Here is a 21,675-nt window from a genome sequence, read left to right on the forward strand (position 1 = left end):
TCACTACACCTCCGATTTGCAAAGTTTCTTCTTTCCCTTTAATGCGGGGGAGGGCGGAGGAGGGCGGAGGACTAGGGAGTGAAGCGTCCAGAGGGTTGGGTGTTGTGTGGCAGGTGTGCCTCTCTCGCTGAGGCCAAGACAGAGATGGTCTCTGGCGTTCCAGGTGTCGCTCCTGGACCCGAGTGCCAGGGCGGGGACAAAGGCCTCCTCAGCTCACAGCCGCCCGCCCAGGCCTCAGACCTCCACCGAGCCCAGCTCCCTCAAGTGCTGCCGCAGGAGCTGGACATTGTGCAACAGCTTCTTCTGGTGGCCAGCCAACGTGATGCCCAGGGCGGGCAGGTCTCTGGTGGGGAAGGAGTGGGTCAGGTCTGGGCCAGCTCCTCTGAGATCCCAGGTGGGACCCCTTAGCCTAGGGCCCAGAGGGACCCCCACCCCGGCCCTCCCTGCTTACTCCGAGCTGAGCTGAGCCACATCACTGAAGGTACAGAGACCAAACTTGGAGAAGTTGTCTTGGTAGCACTCTAGTCCGATAGCCAAAAGCCAGGCCTGGGGTGAGTCCAGAGAAGGAAAGTCCAGGGCCACAGGGTTCAGGAGGGCCTGGGAAGGTCTAAGTGGGGGAAGGGGGGGTGTCAAAATCTCCCCTTCATCTTAGTCCCCTCTCCTCAGTTCGCTTTCCGGTTTGCATCTACCCTCCCTGGTTGTCCCGGGCTCCAGCCCCAATCTCCAGACCTGTCCCCAGGGCCCCCGTCAGCCTGCAGAGTGTCTGGCTTTCGGATCATCTTGTCAAATGCCGCCACCAGCTGGTCAAAATGAGGCCTCTGGGTACGGTCCTTCTGCCAAGTGTCTAGCATGAGCAGATGTAGTCCAGGAGGACAGCCTGGAGGTGGGGGAAGCCGGAACTCCTGCTCTATTGCATTTAGCACCTGGGGGTTAGTAGAAGAACATGGTGATGGGAAGAGATTGGTGGCGGAAAGGAGCGTTCCGTTAGGTCAGTGGGTGGGCTGGGATTGGGTGGAGCATGCGGTTGGAGTGGGGGGAAGGAAGCCAGGGAATTTAGAATCTGAGCGGATTAGAGAACTAAACTAAGAAGCTGAGCACGGACGAGCCTGTGAGGCTGGTGGGTTGGAGGATGGGGTGGGGAGCCAGCAATGTCTGCGTCAAGAGCTCACCTCCTGGTCACTCATGTCCCAGTAGGGCCGCTCTCCGTAACTCATCACTTCCCACATCACTATCCCAAAGCTCCAGACGTCGCTGGAAGTCGTATGTTTTCCGTGTGCAATGACCTCTGGGGCCGCCCAGCGAAGCATACAACCTGGGCCCTGGGCGGGGGGGAGGGTGAGAAGCAACGATAGCAATCACTGCGGCCGCGGTCACACGTGTCGAGCCGGGATGTCTGCCCAGGGTGCCCTCCTGGATGGCGCACAGGCGGGTTCCACTCCGACAGATGCCATGACACGCCAGCGGCGGTGGGCACCCCGGCCCCAGCTCCGCCTCCAGCGCCCTCTGCAAAAGCCTGAGCCTGCGGGGCTGTGCTCTCACCTGAGGACTGCGGCCGAGACGGGCCACTTTGCACACCAGGTGGCTGTTCACCAGCACGCTGTGGGCAGAGAGCGCGCGGTGCACGAAGGCGAAGCTGGACAGGTACTGCATGGCCGCGGCCACTCCCCGCTGCATGGCCACCAGCTGCAGGCTGCTGAACTGGCCCTCCCGCTGCTGAGGGGCCGGGGGCAGAGGTCAGCCAGCAGCAGCCGGCGGGGGGAGGGGGGGACCCCCAGCTACCGCATGCAGACCTCAGCACGGAAGGGCAGGGGGGTGGGGAATTAGAAGATGGCCTGGGAGTGAAGGAGACCGGGAGGTGGCAGCAAAGACAGAGGGCCCTGTCCCCTATCTCTGGGACGGCTGAGAACGGCAAAGCTCCCCGGACCCAAGGCCCCCCGCCCGCCCGCCCGCCCGCCGTCCCCAGGCCAGACCGACCCTGAGGAAGCTGTCCAGGGGGCCCAGCTCCATGAGCTCCGTCAGCACCATGAGGGGCCGGCTCTTGGTGACCACGCCCTCCAGCCGCAGGATGTTGGGGTGCTGGAACTGGCCCAGCACTGCAGCCTGGCCTAGAAAGGTCATCTGGAGGCTCTCGGCGCCTCCAGCCCACAGGGCCTGGATGGCCACAGCCTGCTCCCGCCGTCCCCGGGGCTGCAGGCGGCCCCTGCGGACTTCTCCAAAGGAGCCTGGGAGGACAGGTGGAGGTCAGGGGGTATTGAGGAAGGATGTGGGCTCTCGGTGTCCTGCCATATTTAGGAGCGATCCTAAACGCGGGGCTCCGGTCCCTCCCGTGCCCTTCCTCGGCCCCTGCACACCTGCCCCAATGACCTCCTCGATCTTGATATATGCAGGATCCACCTCCCGGGTAAATTCTCGGATGGCCTGGCAGGGGTCCTCATATGTGGAGGGATCGATGTAATACTTCACCCCAAGCCCTGTAGGCAAATGGGGTGCCTTATGCGTGGGTGGTACAAGGCCAGGCTGCCCACACACCCCAGCATGCCCTCCCACTTACAAAGGCAGGGCCGAGGAGTTCCCCTCGACCTCAGGGGAACCCAGCCTTGCCCCTGTGCTCAGCCCCATCCGTGAGCACCCTCCTTCCCAATCCCGATCCCACACCTGGGCTGCTGTACTGCTGCAGTTGCTCTGTGTAGCCTGTCCCACGCCGCTTCCTGAGGACAAACCAGAGTCCTGGAGTGACACTCCCACTTTCCCCCTTTCGGCCCCCATGTGCACCATTCTCCAGCCAGGCATTTGTGGGGTGAAGGCTGCTGGATCCCTTCTTCCCGCCTCGCACCGGCCCAGGGGCAAGGGCCTGGTGATGGGAGGTGGGCTCTGGGGGCCGGGGTTTCTGCAGTGGGCTTCGGGGCTGCCACGATGTGGGGTTGTGCTGCGGGGTGAGTGGCGTGGGGACATGGCTGGGAGGGGCTCACCTCTGGAAGACCACGGCCAGCACGGTAATGGCTGCCAGCAGGAGGAAGGCCAAGGCCCCCAGGATGGACCCAATTACCAAGGAGAGTCTCTCCGGAAGCTGGGTGGACAGCTCACCTGAGGAACCAGCCACCCAGGATCACACGTGGGCAAGGCTTCACAAGCCTACACCCCTCCATGTACCCACTGACACCCACTTACACCCCCCATGCACCCACTCACGCCCACCTACACCCCCCATACACCCACTCACACCCATCTACACCCCCATGCACCCACTCACACCAACCTACACCCCCCATGTACCCACTCACGCCCACCTACACCCCCCCATGCACCTACTCCCACCCACCTACAACCCCGTGCACCCACTCACACCCATCTACACCCCCCATACACCCACTCACATCCACGTACACCCCCCATGCACCTACTCACATCCACGTACACCCCTCATGCACCCACTCACACCCACCAACACCCACCATGCACCCACGCACACCCACCTACACCCCCCATGCACCCACTCATGCCCACCTACATACCCCGTGCACCTACTCACGCCCACCTACACCCCCCATGCACGTACCTACACCCACCTACACCCCCTTATGCACCCACTCACACTCACCTACACCCCCCATGCACCTACTCACATCCACCTACACCCCCATGCACCCACTCGCACCCACCTACACCTCCCATGCACCCACTCGCACCCACCTACACCCCCCATGCACCTACTCACACCCACCTAAAGCCCCCCATGCACCTAGTCACACCCACCTACACCCCCCATGCACCTACTCATGCCCACCTACACCCCCATGCACCCACTCACGCCCACTTACACCCCCCATGCACCTAGTCACACCCACCTACACCGCCATGCACCCACTCATGCCCACCTACACCCCCCATGCACCTACTCACGCCCATCTACACCCCCAAGCACCCACTCACACTCACCTATATCCCCCATGCACCTACTCACGCCCACCTACACCCCCATGCACCCACTCACACCCACCTACACCCCCCATGCACCTACTCACGCCCACCTACTCCCCCATGCACCCACTCACGCCCACCTACACCCCTATGCACCTACTCATGCCCACCTATCCCCCTATGCACCCACTCATGCCCACCTACACCCCCATGCACCCACTCACGCCCACCTACACCCCCATGCACGTACTCGCACCCACCTACACCCCCCTTCACCCACTTGCACTCACCTACACCCCCATGCACCTACTCACACTCACCTACACCCCCATGCACCTACTCATGCCCACCTACACCTCCCATGCACCCACTCGCACCCACCTACACCCCCCATGCACCTACTCACACCCACCTACAGCCCCCCATGCACCTAGTCACACCCACCTACACCCCCCCATGCACCCACTCATGCCCACCTACACCCCCCATGCACCTAGTCACACCCACCTACACCCCCATGCACCCACTCACGCCCACCTACACCCCCATGCACCTACTCACACCCACCTACAGCCCCCCATGAACCTAGTCACACCCACCTACACCCCCCCATGTACCTACTCATGCCCACCTACACCCCATGCACCCACTCATGCCCACCTACACCCCCCATGCACCTAGTCACACTCACCTACACCCCCATGCACCCACTCACGCCCACCTACGCCCCCATGCACCTACTCACACCCATCTACAGCCCCAAGCACCCACTCACGCCCACCTACACCCCCCATACACCCACTCACACCCACCTACACCCCCATGCACCCACTCATGCCCACCAGTACCCCCCATGCAAGTACTCATACCCACCTATACCCCCATGCACCCACTCACGCCCACTTACACCCCCCCATGCACCTAGTCACACCCACCTACACCCCCATGCACCCACTCACGCCCACCTACACCCCCCATGCACCTACTCACACCCATCTACACCCCGAAGGACCCACTCACGCCCACCTACAACCCCCATGCACCTAGTCACACCCACCTACACCCCCCATGCACCCACTCACACCCACAGACCCAGAGGCCAGCTGTTTTGCATGAGAGTATTCCCTACAGCCGCCTGCCCCACATGGCCTCTGGTCTGGAGGGTGCTAGATGAGGGTTCAAGGCCTGAGGGCCCCTGGGCCTCTCCTCACGAATCCCCCCACCCCCGGTGCTGCCTCTGCCCTATCCAGGCGTCCTCTCACCTTGAGGCAGCGTCTGGAAATAGACCTTGCCCCCATAGGGGCCGTGGCCTGCCGCTGTGCGCGCCCGCACCTGGAAGCCATAGATGTGGCCAGGGCTCAGCTGTGTCACGGTGGCCGTGTTGGTCTCGCTGGTCAGGGTGAAGGAGTGGGATTCATCTTCTGCCTGGGGGTGACAGCCACTCACTCCCTATTGCTCAGTCCCAGCCACCGACCCCTGCTCCCACCCTCCGGCGTCTGGCACCTCTCTGTCCTGGCCCTGGCCCACCTCCCGTCTCCCCCGCCAGCCCTGCTGGGCACCCCCACCCCCCCACCTGGTCGTAGTAGCGGAGCTGATAGTCCAGGATGTTCCCGTTGGTCTGGTCAGGCTGCGGCCAGGACACTGTGATGCTGTTGGATGCCCGGCTCACCTGGTGCAACGCCGGGACTGCGGAGGGAACTGGGGTGGGGGAGGTTAGTGGGTGGGTTCCCACGGGCCCCGATGGGTGGCAGGAGGAGGGGAGGGCTCCCAAGGAGGCAGAGCAAAAGGCTCACCTGCGTGGCTGGTGCTGACATTGATGGCAGCAGCCTGGGGAGGGTCGGGGCTGAGCTCTGACACCCCGTTCACAGCCTGCACCTCCAAGATGTAGGGCACATGTGCCCGGAGCCCCCCAACCAACACTCGGCTCTCCGTCAGGCCCCTCTGGCGGGGGTCGAAGTGCACCTCGTCCCTGCAGCGGCGACAGGCGCCCCCGCTGCCCGGGGCCGGCTCCTGGTGGCCTCCACACTCCTTGCACACCACGTTGAAGAGCAGGTCCCCTCGCCCTCCCAGCTCCTGAGGCAGGCGCCAGTGCAGCATGAGCACTGAGCCCTGCACTTCGAACCAAAGCTCCCGGGGAGCCGATGGAGGCCCTGGGGAGGCCGGTGGGGACAGTGGGACGGGCCAGGAGACGCAGGAGTGGTGGGGTGATGGGGGGAGGCGGGAGGCAGGCCAGCGTGGATGGGGTCCGGTGAGAAGGAGGTGAGTGGAGGGAAAAAACGAAAAGGAGAAAAGTCACTGCGAATGCAAACCAGCCCCACTGTAGTGCCCTCTGGCTCCCCTTCTGGGCCCACCCCTAGTCCTGTTTCCACCCCTGGGGCTGGTGGGGGACTCACCAGTGCACGGGGCCTCTGGGGGGTCTGAACTGGCCCTGTAGAAGCCCTCCAGGCAAGGGCAGATGGGGGCTGCAGGATCGGGGGCGTGGCTGCGGGCAGGGCACGGTAAGCAGGGGGTGTTCCCAGCCATGGCCTTGTAGGACCCCTCAGGGCAGGCTGGGGGCAGAATGGGGCAGAGACATTAGGCTCACCCCACCCTCCACCTCCTGAGCCCCACCACAGCCATCCCACAGACATGCCTCCAGCCTTCCATTCTCCAGGGCAATTTCTTCTGTCCCCCTGAGACCTACTGGCCACCCCCACCCCCACCCCTCCCCTTCCCTCTTTCTCTCCCTCAGGCAGATATTACTTCCATGGCCCGCATTTCCACTGATGGAAAAAGTGAGGTGCCTTGGGGGCTATGAGCAGGCCAAGCACCCCTAGAGGTGTCTGGCTTGATTGTGTGACCTCCCTGTGCAGAGGCCTTCCTCAGCCTCCGCCCTGCAAGCCGAAGGATTCCCCTTAGCTGGTCTCCACTGCCTTTTCCTACCTGCATCCTGGTCACCTGGCCCGGTGATGACCCCTTCCTAACTAGACGGCAAATGGGGACAAAGGACCCATCGCAAGATAACCCAGGAGTTTAACTCCCTTTGACCTCTATCACTACTCGGGCCTGCAGCCCTTGGATGCTCAGCATTGGCTGTGGAAGTCTCCAGAAGGCTCTAGAAATTGGAGATGAGCGCATGACACCAAACGTGTATGCTTTAGAAAGTAAATCTGGAGATAACAAGGGTCCTTTCCTAAATAGCTTATTCCTGACCTTCTGGGGGGACAAAAGGAGTCTGGAGCATTCAGGAGAGGCGTGCCCAGGTTGGGGGCCAGGTGGGCAGGTCTGGAGCAGAGCCTCACCTTGGCAGGCCTTGTCTCCGCGGGCCGGCTGGTGGCCCGGCTGGCAGCGGCAGCCCCCGACGGCTACCATCCACTTGCCTTCCCCGTTGCAGTGCAGCCTGGGGGGGCTCCCCCCTGCCTGGCCCCCGCCTCCATCCTCCTCCGGCTCCGCGTGGGCCACACAGGTGCCCACGGCCGCCACCAGGGAGGCGCCCCCGGCCCCGCTGGCCTGCGTCTCAGGGAAGGAGGCGAAGGCGCGGAGCACGGAGGGGCAGGTGTAGGAGAAGAGCTTGACGGCCACGAGGGCCAGGCAGGCCCCGGTGTCCTGGAAGGCCACGTAGAAGCCGCGCTGCGTGAGCGGCCCGAAGCTCCTCTCCTTGACGTTGAGCTGCAGCCCGGCCCGCTGCCCGGCGCCCCGGGGCCCCACCGCCCAGGCCGAGGAGCCGGGGAAGCTCTCGTCGGCCGCGATGGTGTCCACCTTGGTCCAGCGCTTGAGGTGCCAGGCGGGGACGCTGTCGGGGCCGTCGGGCTCCTCCGCCTGGCGGTAGTAAAGGGTGAAGGTCTCCCGGCAGGTGCCCCCGGCCGCGCCCAGACTGGCACAGGCGCGCACGGAGAAGTGCAGGCGGATGTGGGCTCTCTGCGCCCCGCGCCGCTCCACGAAGTGTGTCTGCAGCCAGTTGTCCTGCCCGGTGCCCGCGGAGGCCCCTGCCACGTGGCATGCCTCGAAGGTCCGGGTCAGGCGGCGCTGGTCGTCCAGGACGCTCACTTCATCCCACTGCAGGGAGGCGGGGTAAGGAGAGGGCGAGGTCCGGGCCTCTGGGGGGGCAGGAGCCTTATTCCGCTAGTCTCCACCCAGGGCTTCCTTCCCCAGGGCGCCCCCAACCCAGGGAGCAGGGTGGGGAGGAGCACCGGGTGGGGGATGAAAGAGTGACACTCACCCCACCTGGGGGGTAGGTGAGCCAGCCAATCTCAGATGTCTCTCCAGTGGTGTCCAGCAGGACCTCTGCCCGGAGACAAGAAGGGGCGCTCAGCGGCCAAGCCCCCCGCTAGTACTGCTCATTGTCACCCCATCCCTTGGGGAAACCAGAAAGATCCCTCCCTTGTCCTTTTCATTCACCAGCAGGGGCACAGCTGTCTGTCAGGAGCCTTTCTCTGGAAGCTTCCCCATTCCTTTCCCCTGCTTGACGTCTTCAGGCTTCTCAGCCTTTTCGGAACCTTTCCCATCCCCACCTGTGCTGGCAGGTGGGGGTTCTCCAGTCTTCCCTTCCCTCTTACCTTCCAGAGCCAGAACTGAGGACACCAGCACCAGGACCCAGAGACTGCACAGCATGCCCGCCGCTCTGCTCCCTGCCCGGGCAGCCCCCTCAGCAGCCATGGGGCATCTTCGGGGCTCCCACCATTGCCCTGGCCACCACCCTGCTCGCAGGCAGGGCTGCTGCTTTGTAAGCCTGGGGTCTGCAGCCAAGCTGGCTTCCTAGGGAGGCACACAGGACCAGAAGAGGCAGGTGGCAGGTAAGTACATTGCTACGTGGATGGCCCAGACTCCCAAACCTGACTCTCTGTCTCGTCCTACGGCTCTCAAACCACCCCAGCACCAACTACAGGGTAAGGGCCTGTCGGAAGCAGACTCTCTCCTGACCTGTGCCAAGTCCACCACCTTAGAGGGCCATCTAGTAGGTGAGTCTGTTCCTACGTCCTGCAGATGACCCATCTCTGGGCATCCCTTACAGCCCTCCCTCTTAGAGCATAGGATATAGTTCTAGGCCAATCTTACCCTTTTCTTCTGGAAGGAGCTATTTCAGTTCTTTCTTTTCATTAACTCTCCCGTCCTCTTCCTCCTTGAGCCACCCTGTATCAGAAGTCAGAAGATTCTTCTCATTAAAACAAGCAGAGTAGAAGCTACGCCTTCCGTTGGGACACACGATTCCCTCTCCCCAGCACCTCCTCCCTCACATCAGATCTGGACACTGAGAGGAGCCGCAGACGAGAGCTGTGGGGTGTGACGGATGGGAAGATAGGAGAACAGGAGCAAGAGGGACCTAGGCGTAGGTCCCTGCCACCCCATCTGATGAGTAAGCCAGCACAGAGTAGAGCCGCCTGGGTCTGGCATAACTACATTTTGTGAACAATGGTCCTCCCTCCACAAGGGCGCATTTCTTCTACAGCTTACAGAAAGATAAAAGTGTGCCTTCTATCTGTATCTGGGAAAAACGCTCCTGGTTTGCTCACAACTAGAGGACAGCAGCAGTGGCAGGCCACCTTGTCCTATGGGATTAATAGTGCACCGGGTTCAAGAAGGTATGTGGGATAGGCTCTCTATATCCACGGTGCTTATGAGTTCAAACTGGTGTGTCTTGTGGGAAGGACAGGTGGTGATGTCTACCTATCAGCTGCCCTTCCGAGAGCTTGTCCTTCAGGTGCCGTATCCTTGGATCTGTTTGCATGGATGTTCAAACAAGGATGGGTGTGGCTGAAGTGTTTGTAAGGGAAAAGACTGTAAAGTAGCCGTCCATCAATAGGAAGATATCCAATAAAGCATGGTACAACCTTACGAAAGGGCAAGGGCAGGTGTTTTTTTGCACTGATTATGAACATACTTTCCAAGGGAAAGCAGTCCATGCAGAACAGTGTAAAGTATGATCCCCACTGGTTAAGGTAAGAAGGCCATCCATATACAAGCACCCGCCTCCTCCAGCTCACAAGGGCATGACTGGGGGATGGGGGGCACAGTGAAGACCCAAATGGGTTCAGGCCTTCCTCTGTTCATTGGTCTAGAGATTAGTGGTGACCCATCTGTCCCCTTGGGACTGAGTCTCAAAAGTCCGTGAGTTGCATGAACAAGAGCAAGTCCATTCCATTTATTTCTGTTGAGGAGAAAATAAGAGGCAGGTTGTTCAAAGACATGATGCTGAGAGGGAGAACAAAGACAGGAGTTGAGAAATGGAGCCTATTTCCTCCATGACAGGTGCGGCCAGGCGACCCACAGCCATCCTGAAAGTTGCATGTTTCACGATGCAGTCCAAGCCAAACTATTAAACCATTTAACTTCGATAAATCAGAAAATCCTAATTTGGTTCCTGCTAATCTAATTTTTCCCAGTAACACTGGCTCTGGTGCAAGCCAAAGCCTTCGGTGTCCCTCCGCATGGTCATCACAAAAAGGCGCTGCTTTTAGAGCTGGGTGGGCTGATCACATGATGGGCACTCGCCCACCAGCCACTGCAGTTCACCTTCCCTGCCCCTAGAACCCTGCTCGCGAGGCGGAGTTTAACTTAGAGCATGTGGAGGCAAGCAAGAAGCATTTCCGGATCACCAAGTTGTATACCTTAAACCTACACTATCTTATATCTTATACATCAGTTGTGCCTCAATAAAGCCAGAAAAAAGGGAAGCATTTCCCTATGGCAAATTATTCCTAAGAAACAGAGGTTCTTTGCAAATACACTCCCGAATGATGCTAGCATCATTCACAGATGAAATGTTTCAAAGAAGAACAAGGAGACTGTGAAGTAAAAAAAAACACGGCCCCATCACTAATGCTGTTTAATAAATATCCTGAGGTAACGTATGCTGTAGGCACATCCCCCAAACGCTCAGTGGCTTAATTTGGAGACACACTTGACACACCAGGGCAGACCAGACTGTCCAGAGCCAAAGGGTCTTTAGGAATGCTGTTATCAAGAACTGAAAATGCCAGCAAAATGTCTTTAAACAATAAAAGCTATTATATCATTTGCTCAGCAGATATTCTCTAAAATAGCCTCTTTCAGTCAGAAGATGGATGGATCCTGGATTCTGTACAAAAAGAAAACTGTAAGCACTGTGTCTTCCTAAACTTATATCAAGACAAATAATCATGGAGAAGGCGTAATAAACACTTCGGATGCATCTCAATGAATTTTTTTTTTTTTTTTTTTTTGAGAGAGAGAGACAGCAAAACAAGAGGGAAGAGATGTACTGCAGATCCTATCAGCTGTGCACTATGGAACATTCTAGAGGATGAGGAATGGCAAAGTATTTGCTTTGATGACCCACAACACAAGCAACACAGTCGCTTGTGGCTGCAGCAGGGCGTGTATGCATAGCCTCAGCATGCATCTTAATGACAACATGAAGCTGGCCTCTCTCCAGAGGATCCAGAAAAGAGCAAAAGCAATTAGGGAACATGTTAAAGCCACTCAGCTTCTGTCCTCAAGAGGCATCAGAAAGAAAAGAATTAAATGGAGACATGGTGTGTGGACTGCCGCTTTCATAATCGTTCAAAATTTTTTACCAAGAACAAAGATGTTCATTAAAAAAAAAAATGGTGGAGGATTCTCAAGTGCCCAGAAGTGTTCCTTGCTGTTTGAAGGGACCTCTTTTAGATTTGAATCCAGAAGACCGAAGGTTATAAACAAGTTTCTTCAGGAAAAACAACAACAACAACAACAAAAAACCAAAAAACTGTGGTCGAGTGAGACTGGGAAGCGAGGTCAATCCCTGCTTATCAAACAAAACATAAATGCAAATCTTTTATTTTTTAATATATAAAAAGAACCTGGGTGTACCTCTACGGCAGGAATAAAAACAAGGAAGGACGAAACTTTAAGATACGGATGAAACTGCTGTCAGCTAATTCCTACCGCTGCAGATTCTTTTGAAACAAGTTTCAAAGGCAGAAATATAAGTGACAAGAACACGCAGCTCCATCCACATGCCTGGAATACTGAACAAGAGAGACTTAGAACTTGGTTTTCAAAGGTGCCTTCAGTGGTTGAGGCCTAGGACATCTGCGTGCGCTTAGTCTAGGGGCTCATCCTGGAAGCTGCTGAGTGCGTCCCTTCTGCAACACAGAGGGGGGCAGGCCTGCTTCGGATCCCCCTCTCCTCTCCAGCTCCTGAAAGGCATCGGTCAGTGCTTAGAAATCTTCTACCCGGTGAAAGAGCAGAAGACTTCTCTCAATCAGGAAAACATTCAAGTCTCAGATGTGTACATGGTTTTAAAAATACAACACACCAGAAGCAGCAGCAACGTGGATGGAAAATGGTAGCTCAGAAAATAAGACTCATTTCACAAAATTTCAGATGACAAAAATTGCATTCTATGACTTCACATTTTTTTTTTCTCAGCTTCTTCTCTACATATATCACTTTACATCTTTTTGCTCCAGTAGAGACACTGCATCCGCAAGCCTGCTACATTTCTTTGGTTTATAAAAATATGACAGTCCGTAGGCATCAAAATTGTGTTTTGTTTCCAGAAACTGGCAAAGATTAAAGATGTGTAGACTCTTAGCTTATAAATTGTAGCTTCTGAGTTCTGTTATCTATAAAAATGAAAGATTTAAAAATAAATTAAATGAGTAGATCTGTAGGAATTTAAAAAATTAACTGTCCTCAAATTGAAATGTTAAATGTGATAATTTTATCAACAAACTGAGATGGTTAAAAATAGTTTATGCACCTCAGTCCACAAAATGAGTTTTTTAAAAAAAATTAAGTAATATAAGCCAAATAAACTTGGAAGAAATGATGGCAGAAAATGTACCGGACATTAAAATTGGTTACTGCAAGAGGGAGAAATGAAGGATGGTGGGGGGGGGGGGGAGGCGGGTATTAATTTTGTCTTATGTATATTTGAACGGGTTTTCATGTTACAATGAGCATATCTTATTTTTCCAATTAAAACAAAATCTCATAATTATCATCTAAACAAAAAAGAAGGAAAAGATTTTTAAAACCTAGACTAGCATAGCATATGTTTACATTTTATCGTCCCCTCCCAATGCTCTCTAGGTTTCAAAACAATGTAGAAATTTCCACGTATAAGGAGAAAGCAGAGATAAAGAGGCAGTAGGAGTTGGGAATGAATGAGCAAAATAACTTTTATCTCTGGATTTTCTTTAGGCTGCTCTCCAAAGAAGTTCAAATTGCCCCCACTGATAATATCAGGCTTCTCTTGCTCTGTGTTAAGCGAAGGACTGTGGCTTTAAAGGGACCAGGGAGACCAAGAGGGCTGTACACCGGGGACACATGACAAGGGCCTCGCTGCAAAGTGAGCCCAGGCCGGGACAGTCAGAGAGGCGAAGCAGGCTGCAGGGCCCGAGGGGGGACGGGGGTGGCAAGGAAGGTCCCAAGGGCAAAGGGGCCAGTGGTTAATGTGCGGTGTGGCTGCTGAGCTGGTCCTCACACCTGTTAGCCACAGGGTCAGCGTGGGAGGGGTCAGCACCATAGGTCCTGTCCTCTGTCCTGTTCTGCAGCTGTTAAACGCCCAGGAAATTCCAGTATAATCCTTGCTCAGCTTAATGCTGCTACCCTTTAATCTCCACCTTGGATATGGTCTCAGTCTCAGAGCTCCATCCGCCTGCCTTGAAAGGGATCCCATCAGCCCTTACAGAGGCATCCAGAGCAGACAGTGAGGAGGTGGCTGCCCTCCCGTGCTTCTAGCCCCTGCTGCCCTGGTTTGAGAAGCCAATTTGTGGATTACCTAGCAGAGGAGAGTCCTGTGTCCCCCGAGGCCTCCAGCCTCCAAGAATGTCCCCCAGAGCACGCAGATGCAGATGAATGTGCCTCCCACTCCCAGGCTGTGGAGCTGGGGGAGGCTTTTAAGATGCAGGCAGTGTCTGGGAGTGGCAGACAGCCACTTAGAATGAGCCACTCTGGCTGTGCACTGACCGGGGACATGCGTGGCTTTGGAAAAGGGCACAAGGGAGGGTGTTGGGACAGTCAGTACGTGTCTGTGAGAGATGAGCAAATGGGAGACCGCAGAAGCCCCCAGGAGCCGTGACCAGTGCCTGCTGGAGCAGGTGTGAGAGTGTGTAAGGGAGTGTGTGTGAGGTGAGATGGATATGGAGCAGCACACACGCTGGGAGAGATGTGTGTGTGTGTGTGTGAGAGAGAGAGAGAGAGAGAGAGAGAGAGAGCATGTACATCAGAGCAGAGCCAGAGAGCTCCCCATACTGGAGACAGATGCCCATGAGCCCTTCTCACCCTGGGTCTGTCCCTGCCCTACCCCGAGTCAGCCCCAGGCACTGCTGCTGCAGAAACATCTGGGCTGGGAGAGGGAGCTGACCAGGGGAGCAGAGAAAGAGGAACCTGAGGCTCCCTGCCCCCCAAACCCCACCATCCCCTTCCCCCTAGTGGGCAGGCCAGTAGGGGGACACAGGACTCAGGGCCCAGCTCAGGAAATGGTGATGAGCTGGGAAAGCAGCTGGTCCCGAGGAGGAATGTTCTTGCCCTTTCCATGCTCAGACCACCGCTGCCTGTTGCTCCTAGGCACTCCGGTGACACAGTGGTCACTGCACCCTGAGTGAACCAACAGACTCCAAAGGAGTCCTCCTCCCTTGGCCACTGGGTAGGTACACAGAAGCCCCTGCCCTAATCTCCCCGCAAGGAGAAAGGTCCACTGCCCTGCGAGAACCAAATGTCCCCTCTGCTAGCACCCTCCACGAACCACGACTCTCAATCCTGCAATGCCCAGTACCTGGACGTTCCCCTGCATTGCCACCACCAACGCCAGAGCTCCTTCCCACCCAACCAGCGTCTCCCCTTCTAGAACCTGAGTCAAGTTCTCCTGGCGGGGCGGAGGGCCTGGCCCTGGTTAACTTATTGGGAACAGGCCCAGCCGCTTCTCTCCATGGGCACTGCCAGGGACATTACAACATCGGCTATGCTGGCCCCGAGCCAGCTCCCCCAGGGATGGGAGGAGGGAGGATGCCAGACAGCCAAGATTGGTGGATGGGGGTGTAGGGCAGGTAGGGCCAAGCACCCAGATGTAAAGAGCAGGGGGTGGAGCTGGGGCAGCAGCGCAGCCGACTTTGGTTGCAACTTGGGGGTTATGGCTGGGGAGCATGAACCAAGCCTTCTCTCCACTCCAAGGCTTGTGCGTGATAATGGGGGTTGGGGTGCGGGGGGGGGGCCGCGGTGTGGGATCAACCTCCTTGCTCCTCCCAGCTCCGCGGGGATTGGAGAGATGCCACCGGAGTCATTAGGGTGGGCGATCCTCCTCAGAACGCGGGGAGTCCGGCCTTGGCGAGGGACCCCGACATCGGGACCCCCGAGCCGAGCGCGCGCGGTGGGCGGAGACGCGGCGGGGGGTCGCAGCGGCCGGGGTAACGGGGTCGGGGAGCCGGGCACCCGCCAGGAACCCGCCGCCCCGGCAGGCCCCCGGGCGTCCGCAGAGGCCCAGTCCGGGGGCCCCTCTACTTTCGCGAACCTTGGTGCTTCTGTCCCCGGGCGCGCCGCCCCACGGCCCCCCACCCCCCGGCACCCCGGGCTCACCTTCCGCCGCCGCAGGCTCCGCGGTCTGCGCCCCCCAGGCCCCGCGATGGGGCCGCGCCGCCCGCGTCTGCTCCCGGTGCGGGGACCCCGCTCCCGGCTCCCCGCTCCCCGCTCCCCGCTCCCCGCCGCCCGGTGCGCCGCCGCCGCGCGTCTCCGGGGCTCGGGGCCGGCCGGGGGCGGGGATGCTCTGCTCTGGAGGCGGGGCGCCCGGGGATGGCGCGGGGCCCGCCGCCCGCAGCTCGGCTCGGCGCGGGCAGGGGCGAGCGCAGCCCGGCCCGCCCCTCCGCGCCCCTCCCAGCCCGGCCCCTGCGCCCCCCCGCCTCCCCCTTCCGGGGAGCCGAGCCCGCCCTCCCGGCCTGGGCGGCGCTGCGCGGCGCGGGGCTCGCCCTCGGGGGCCCCGGAGGACGCGCTGCCGGGCTGCGGGGCGGCGGGTTCGAACCCCGGGCGGCGCGCGGGCTGCGGTCCCAGCAGCGAGGCGCCCAGCGCGGGGCGGGGCGGGGCGGGGCGGGCGGGGCGGCCGGCTCGGGCCCAGCACCCGCGCCCTCTCCCCACCCCTGCTTCTCTGCTTCAACTCTAGGAACTAAACCCACTGTGTCAGCTCCTGCTCAGGTTTGCACTGAGGTGGGCGTGAGCTGGGAAGAAGAGAAAGAAGGAAAAGAAGGGGGTGGAGGGAAAGACAAACTGAGAAATCTCGGAGGGTTCCGGGGGTGGGGTGGGGAAGAGGAAGCGGCTGGGACTGTGTGTGTGTGTGGGGGGCATCTGGGTTATGAAAGTGGCCCTGGTGTAGCCCTACACTCGTCTGCCTCCCGGTGGGTGCCCCCGGATCTGGTCAACGTGGGGGCTTCGGCTCGCACCCTCCCCAAAGGGCCGGGAAGCCTGGGGCTCAACGGGGAAGGCCAGATGCGGGGCGCCTGCCTGGCTGTGCATTGCCCGGGCAAGTCGTGCACCTCCGGGCGCCTCCTCCCCCTGCCCCGCTCCCCGGGATGAGGGGGGGGGGGGCACCTGAGGCCCTGGGAAGTGCTCAGCAGGTGCCTGGAGGGCTTGAGGAGCCGAGGGGCGCCGCCGGGACAAAGGTTTCCGCCCGCCCCTAACCTCTCCTCCCTCCGAGGACGGGATCTGGGGTCTATTGTTCGGGTCCTGCGGCGCGGGGCTGGGGCCTTCCCACGAAGTGCTGCTACCACCTGCTGGTTCTTTCCAGGAGCACAGGCGGCTGCTGGAGCTCCCTCCGGCCTCCGCCCCCCCCCCCCCCCCCCATACCTCCCGGCTGCATCTTACTCTCCCACTTACTTCGTTTGTCCAAGTCGAGGTAAAGCACTCCCTGCAAACGGGCTGATCAAAACTGGTACTTAAGGAGCACTCAGAAACCAAGGAAAATTGTGAAAGAGATCCGTGAGCCAACAAGCACAATAAGCAAAACAATGCGACTCATTAGGAGGCACCTGGGAGAAACAAACAGGCTTTAATGAATTGGCTGAATGAGTGATGGAAACCGGCGGCTGAGCTGGTCCCAGCTTGGCAGAGGGATTGTTCACTCTGGAGATCTGCAGTCAACTAATAAGCCTAATGATGTTCAATGATTCCGCATTTGGGCACCTTTAATAAATCCACTTGCACTGGATTTAGAGTCTAGCTATATCTTTGTTTCTTCCCCTTGCCCTGAAATTCACTGATGGAGAGCTGCCTTCCTTTCATTTCCAAACCAGTTCTCTCCGAGGCCTTGAAACACTTCTGCGAAGAAACCTGAATTTACATTGTCTGCGATATTATATAACTCATCCTAGTTACAGTAACAACAGGACTGCCAGAAAGCTTTGGGTAAATTGCAAACCTTTTTTTTTTTTTTTTTTTAAAGCATCTGATGAAATTATGTTTAAAAAGTATCAGCAAAACAAAAACAGCAGTTACTTTATAAACCCCAGAAATTTTCAGTGGTAATTTGCAATGCATCATCTATTGACATTATAGTAAAAGTATTTATTCCTTTCCCTTGTCTGATAGAGCTCATTGTTTACACTGCCCGTAAAGTACCTATAATATGAAATTAAGTTCTTGTTGTTCCAGGCTTATGTAATGAGTATTTTTCTTTTGTTGATAACATTGGAGAGGCATCCAGTCTTCAAAGAAAGCTCCATTGTACTCAGGAAGCAAAGAGGTTTAAATATGTGATTACAATTGGCCCCGTATCATCATCTCCTATGTGTTAAACCAAGTTTTAAAGGTAGGTGGATAGCACAGAATGCATTGTTAAGTTATGCTGCCATCTGCAGCTATTAAAAAGCAAAGTAATGAATCCCTTTTTAAAGTTGAACATAAATCTTTGCTATAATTTGTTCAGAGCCTGGCACGCATCGGGTACTTAGAAGTGTTTTAGAATAAGTGAATAAAAAATAATAGTATTTAAACTTGTTCTGTGCTGAGGGGCAGGACCCAATAAAGTCTGTGGCTCACAGAATTCATTATCCTGAGACACAGCCATCTATAATGTGAATTTGGAGCCAAAAGAAGCTCCAGAGAGCACAACGCCAGGTGGCTTGGGATGGGCCTTTGATTCTGCCTCTTTGCCTTGTCTGTTTTTACTCCTTCTCAGGCTTTTCCATTTCCGCATCTTTTAAATCCCCAAGGATGCTCAATTTCTTCCTTCTTCCTTATTTCCCTGTAGAACGACTAATGCAAGCCGATGTTATTATAAACAAAGAGCTTTATAAGTAATTTCCATGATTAGCATTCTAGTAAAAATCAGTAAAGGAATTTGCAAAACCCCCAGATCTCTTATCCTGAGACATTAGTTTTGGCTCCATGTACACAACCTCACAGGGACCCAGGCACCTCCCCAAACTGTCTTGAGGTCCTGTGGCCTCTAAGTACGGTTTTATTCCCCAAAAGCTGGTGTCTGATATCCAAATATTTTGCCCAATAAAAATGTCAAGTGCCCATTTATCCAATTCAAACTCCCCCCCCCCCCCCCCCCGCCCCGTCCAGAAACTTCTAGAGCATTCTAGGGTTTTCCTACAGGACAGGTTTGTTTGAAGGACAAACCTAGTCTGCAAGTGATTTTTATTTTATTTTTATTTTTTATCTTTTTTAAGATTTATTCATTTATTTATTCATGAGAGGCAGAGACACAGGCAGAGGGAGAAGCAGGCTCCATGCAGGAGCCTGATGTGGGACTCGATCCAGGGGCTCCAGGATCACACCCTGGGCTGAAGGTGGTGCTAAACCACTGAGCCACCCAGGCTGCCCTGCAAGTGATTTTTAGACCAATGGTGATTGATATCCTGGATGCTCACTGAAAGTGAGTGATCCTCAAAGTTCCCCAATGCGAGCCTTACACTTTTGAGTGTAACCTTAACCATAACCTTAACCAACCTTAACCAAGCAGTAATCAAAAGGCATTCAGAAGCATTAGTGCACAGAGAGAAAAAGGAGGGCTCTTGTCTCGTAACAGAATGTTTTCTCACTTAGAGATTGGCTTCAGCTGCTTGAGACAGGAGCAGAGTTGTACAGAACAAATGCAAAAAGTTGGACAGCCATGGTTTAAACAAATCGAGTGATCCAGGAATGCTATGCAAGCCCCAGGTCAACAAGACTTAGGTTCTTATAATTCCGTCTTCCAGGACGCCTGGTTCTCCGGTTCTCTACATGTGAGCAGAGCTCCAGCTGTAATGCCTGTTAGCTTCAGCTCAGAAAAAGAAGATGGACACAAAACCAAGAGCAGAGCTTTGGCTGAGCTAGCACCCTTTAAAGGACCTTTCTGGAATCCCCACCCCCCTGCCCTCTCCTTGTATTGATTGGCCAGGACCCTGTTGCTTGACCACCCCTGCCTGAAAGGGACAGGGAAATGCATGCTGCACCAAATAAAATTCAAGTTCTGTTTGTGAGAGAGGAGAAAGAATATTGGACAGGCGGCCAGCAGGCTCTGTCACAAATGAGCAAAGATGATCACAGTTATGTGTATCTTTGCCTGCAATCTAGAAAAACAGCAGCTTTTTGTAGGGCATCTTTGCTGGTTATTTTTCTCCCGGGCCATCATATTTAATGCATCTTTTTAATGCTCAAAGGTGATTCCTAGGAAGTTACTGTAGTGAATGGAAATGCTAAGAGCTTCCCATCACTAAAATAACTATGACATCATCTCAAAAGAAAAATAATAAATCCCCCACAATTACTCTTATAAACACTCAGAGTTGGAAATATTCTACATTTTTTTTAACATTCTACATTTTAATGGGAACCGGGGCAGTCCCCATGGGCAGGACAGGGTTGATAAGCACTGCATGCCACTTCCTTTGTTTGCTGTGTCTTCGTTCTTCAGATCCAGACAGGAGATGTGATGATCCACAACATGGAGCAGATGATGCCCTCGTCTGCTCTTCTCACCACATGCAGTCTCGTCCTCTCACTCTGGTCCTGGATGGTGTTCTCTAAAAACACCTGCATCCCCCTAAACGGGAAAGGTGATCTGTGTGACTGCAAGATTTGCCTCCAGCCCTAGATGTGGCTGGAACATCTTCTGGTTGTTGGACTGTGCGGGCGTTCCCTGTCTTAGATGGTAGTTCTCTATACATTTATACAGGATACTGGAATCTCTCACATCAGACCTTGAAGCACCAACAAAGGAACAAGTCAATATCAAGAATGAGTAAACAACACCCCCAACAAAACTTGAGCCTTTTAAGAAATCTGAGGAAAAGTAGAAAAGGAGTAATGGTGTAAGAGTTTAAAGAACATGTTTTCACCTTATATTCTTGCTGAGTTAAAAGCAGACTCAAAAAACTATTTTAAAAGGTTGGAATAAAAAAGGAGTGGGAAAAAAAAAAGAGAAAAGCACAATAGCCAAAATAAAATCTTAGTCATGCAGAAAGAAAAAAAATGACAAAACTCTGGGAAAAAACAAACCATGTTACATTACATGAACCTGGAAGGCTCAAGAAATGAGACATCAGTTGATTAGTTTTTAAATAACAGAGAAGGTAAAAGGTTTGTAAAATACAGTAGGGAATTCTAACCTTAAAATAACAATAATTCCAGAATGGGAGAGATCAAATACACAAAAAGGAAAAAAAAAAAGAAAAAATTAACAAAATTTATTTTAGCATCTGGCACATATTAAGAACTTAACAAATATTTATTAAATAGTTGAATTAAGTAAAAAAAAATCATGAGACTGAAAATATAGAGATTTTGCCATTTTTATGCAAAACTGAAAAGCAAAAATCAATGCCAACAAACATTCTGGGGAAAGTTTTCCAGTGAATACCTTATGTTATCCACACACACACAGTATTTATATTTAACAATAGTGAAAATCAAGATGCCTTCCTGTTTCTTCTCTGGAGCATTGATTAATGAGAAGGTAGTCAATAATACCTTCAGAGTTTTTAGAAGGAAAGTATAACACTATTGGTCCATTTCTCAAAAGCCATTCTCAGCTCTTCTTAGCTCCCCACAGGATTGAGGTGAGGGGCTAAATATCTGCCCTCCCGGCCTTTCTTACAGTTAGGGGTGGATACCAAGCCTGACCCTGGTTCTTGAGAAGAAAACAGAATGCTGACAGCACTTCTGAGAAAGCCTTTGGATTTCTATAAAGAGCTGGAGATTTGACCGATATGGCTCTTTTGCCTCCGCCTCACTTTGAAACCCTCCCTTGGACATTGTATAGGGATATTGATGCCATAAAAAATTTAGTGACTGAAAACAACACAAATATTACCTTACAGTTCTGGAGTTGGGTCAGAAGTTCAAAATGTGGCTAAATTGGGCTTAAAAAAATCAAGGTGAGGGGCACCTGGGTGGCCCAGTCTGTTAGGCGTCTGTCTTGGGCTCAGGTCATGATCTCAGGGTCCTGGGTCAAGCCCCATACCGGGTTCCCTGCTTAGCAAGGAGTCTGCTTCTCCCTCTCCTTCTCCCCACCCCTCTCCTTTCTCTCTCTCTGTCAAATGAATAAAATCTGTTTTTAAAAAAAATCAAGGTGTAGTAGGGCTGTGTTCCTTGTCCAGGCTCTAGGGAGAATCTGTTTTCTTGCCTTTTCTAGTGTGACTTCTAGGGTCTACTGCATTCCTTAACTGATGTTCTCTAAGCTCAAAAGCCAGTAACGTTGGGCTGAATCATTTTGCTGACTCTCTCCTGTCTCCTTCTCCCACTTCTAGTAATAGTGAGTCCACCCAGACAACCCAGGATAATCCCTCTACCACAAAATCAGGTGATAAGCAGCCCTAATTCTATCCGCAAACTTAATTCCCC

General features: G+C 54.8%; 1 protein-coding gene across 5 annotated transcripts; it reads right to left on the reverse strand.

Moving 5' to 3' along the window:
- Nucleotides 1-15: 15 nt before the first annotated feature.
- EPHB6 (EPH receptor B6) lies at nt 16-15,589 on the reverse strand. Of its 5 annotated transcripts, none has more exons than XM_025433765.3 (19): nt 15,436-15,589; nt 12,173-12,482; nt 8,953-9,027; nt 8,454-8,652; nt 8,117-8,181; nt 7,200-7,953; nt 6,312-6,467; nt 5,712-6,068; nt 5,492-5,616; nt 5,181-5,343; nt 2,970-3,084; nt 2,656-2,708; nt 2,352-2,471; nt 1,975-2,222; nt 1,540-1,713; nt 1,170-1,319; nt 730-923; nt 452-607; nt 16-343 (listed from the first exon to the last, which is right to left on the reverse strand). In XM_025433765.3, the coding sequence occupies exons 4-19, from the start codon at nt 8,551-8,553 to the stop codon at nt 235-237; spliced, it is 3,039 nt and encodes a 1,012-aa protein (XP_025289550.1). In that variant the 5' UTR covers nt 8,554-8,652; nt 8,953-9,027; nt 12,173-12,482; nt 15,436-15,589; the 3' UTR covers nt 16-234. The 5 variants fall into 5 exon arrangements, with proteins under 5 accessions (XP_025289550.1, XP_025289548.1, XP_035556097.1 ...); XM_025433763.3 differs by having other exon boundaries at nt 11,725-12,482; XM_035700204.2 differs by lacking the exon at nt 12,173-12,482 and having other exon boundaries at nt 1,540-1,710; nt 15,436-15,588.
- Between the last annotated feature and the right edge of the window lie 6,086 nt (nt 15,590-21,675).

The sequence above is a fragment of the Canis lupus genome, chromosome 16, assembly GCF_003254725.2.
Source record: "Canis lupus dingo isolate Sandy chromosome 16, ASM325472v2, whole genome shotgun sequence".
NCBI classification, from domain to species: Eukaryota; Metazoa; Chordata; class Mammalia; order Carnivora; family Canidae; genus Canis; species Canis lupus.

Bases quoted from the DNA above. Each gene is read 5' to 3' on its own strand.
- EPHB6 (XM_025433765.3), bottom strand. From the start codon at position 8,553: ATGGCTGCTGAGGGGGCTGCCCGGGCAGGGAGCAGAGCGGCGGGCATG. The intron at 5,344-5,491 runs GTGGGGGGGTGG...TGTCACCCCCAG, and splicing joins AGCTCCGCTACTACGACCAG to GCAGAAGATGAATCCCACTC. The intron at 3,085-5,180 runs GTGAGAGGACGC...CTGGTTCCTCAG, and splicing joins TTTCCAGACGCTGCCTCAAG to GTGAGCTGTCCACCCAGCTT.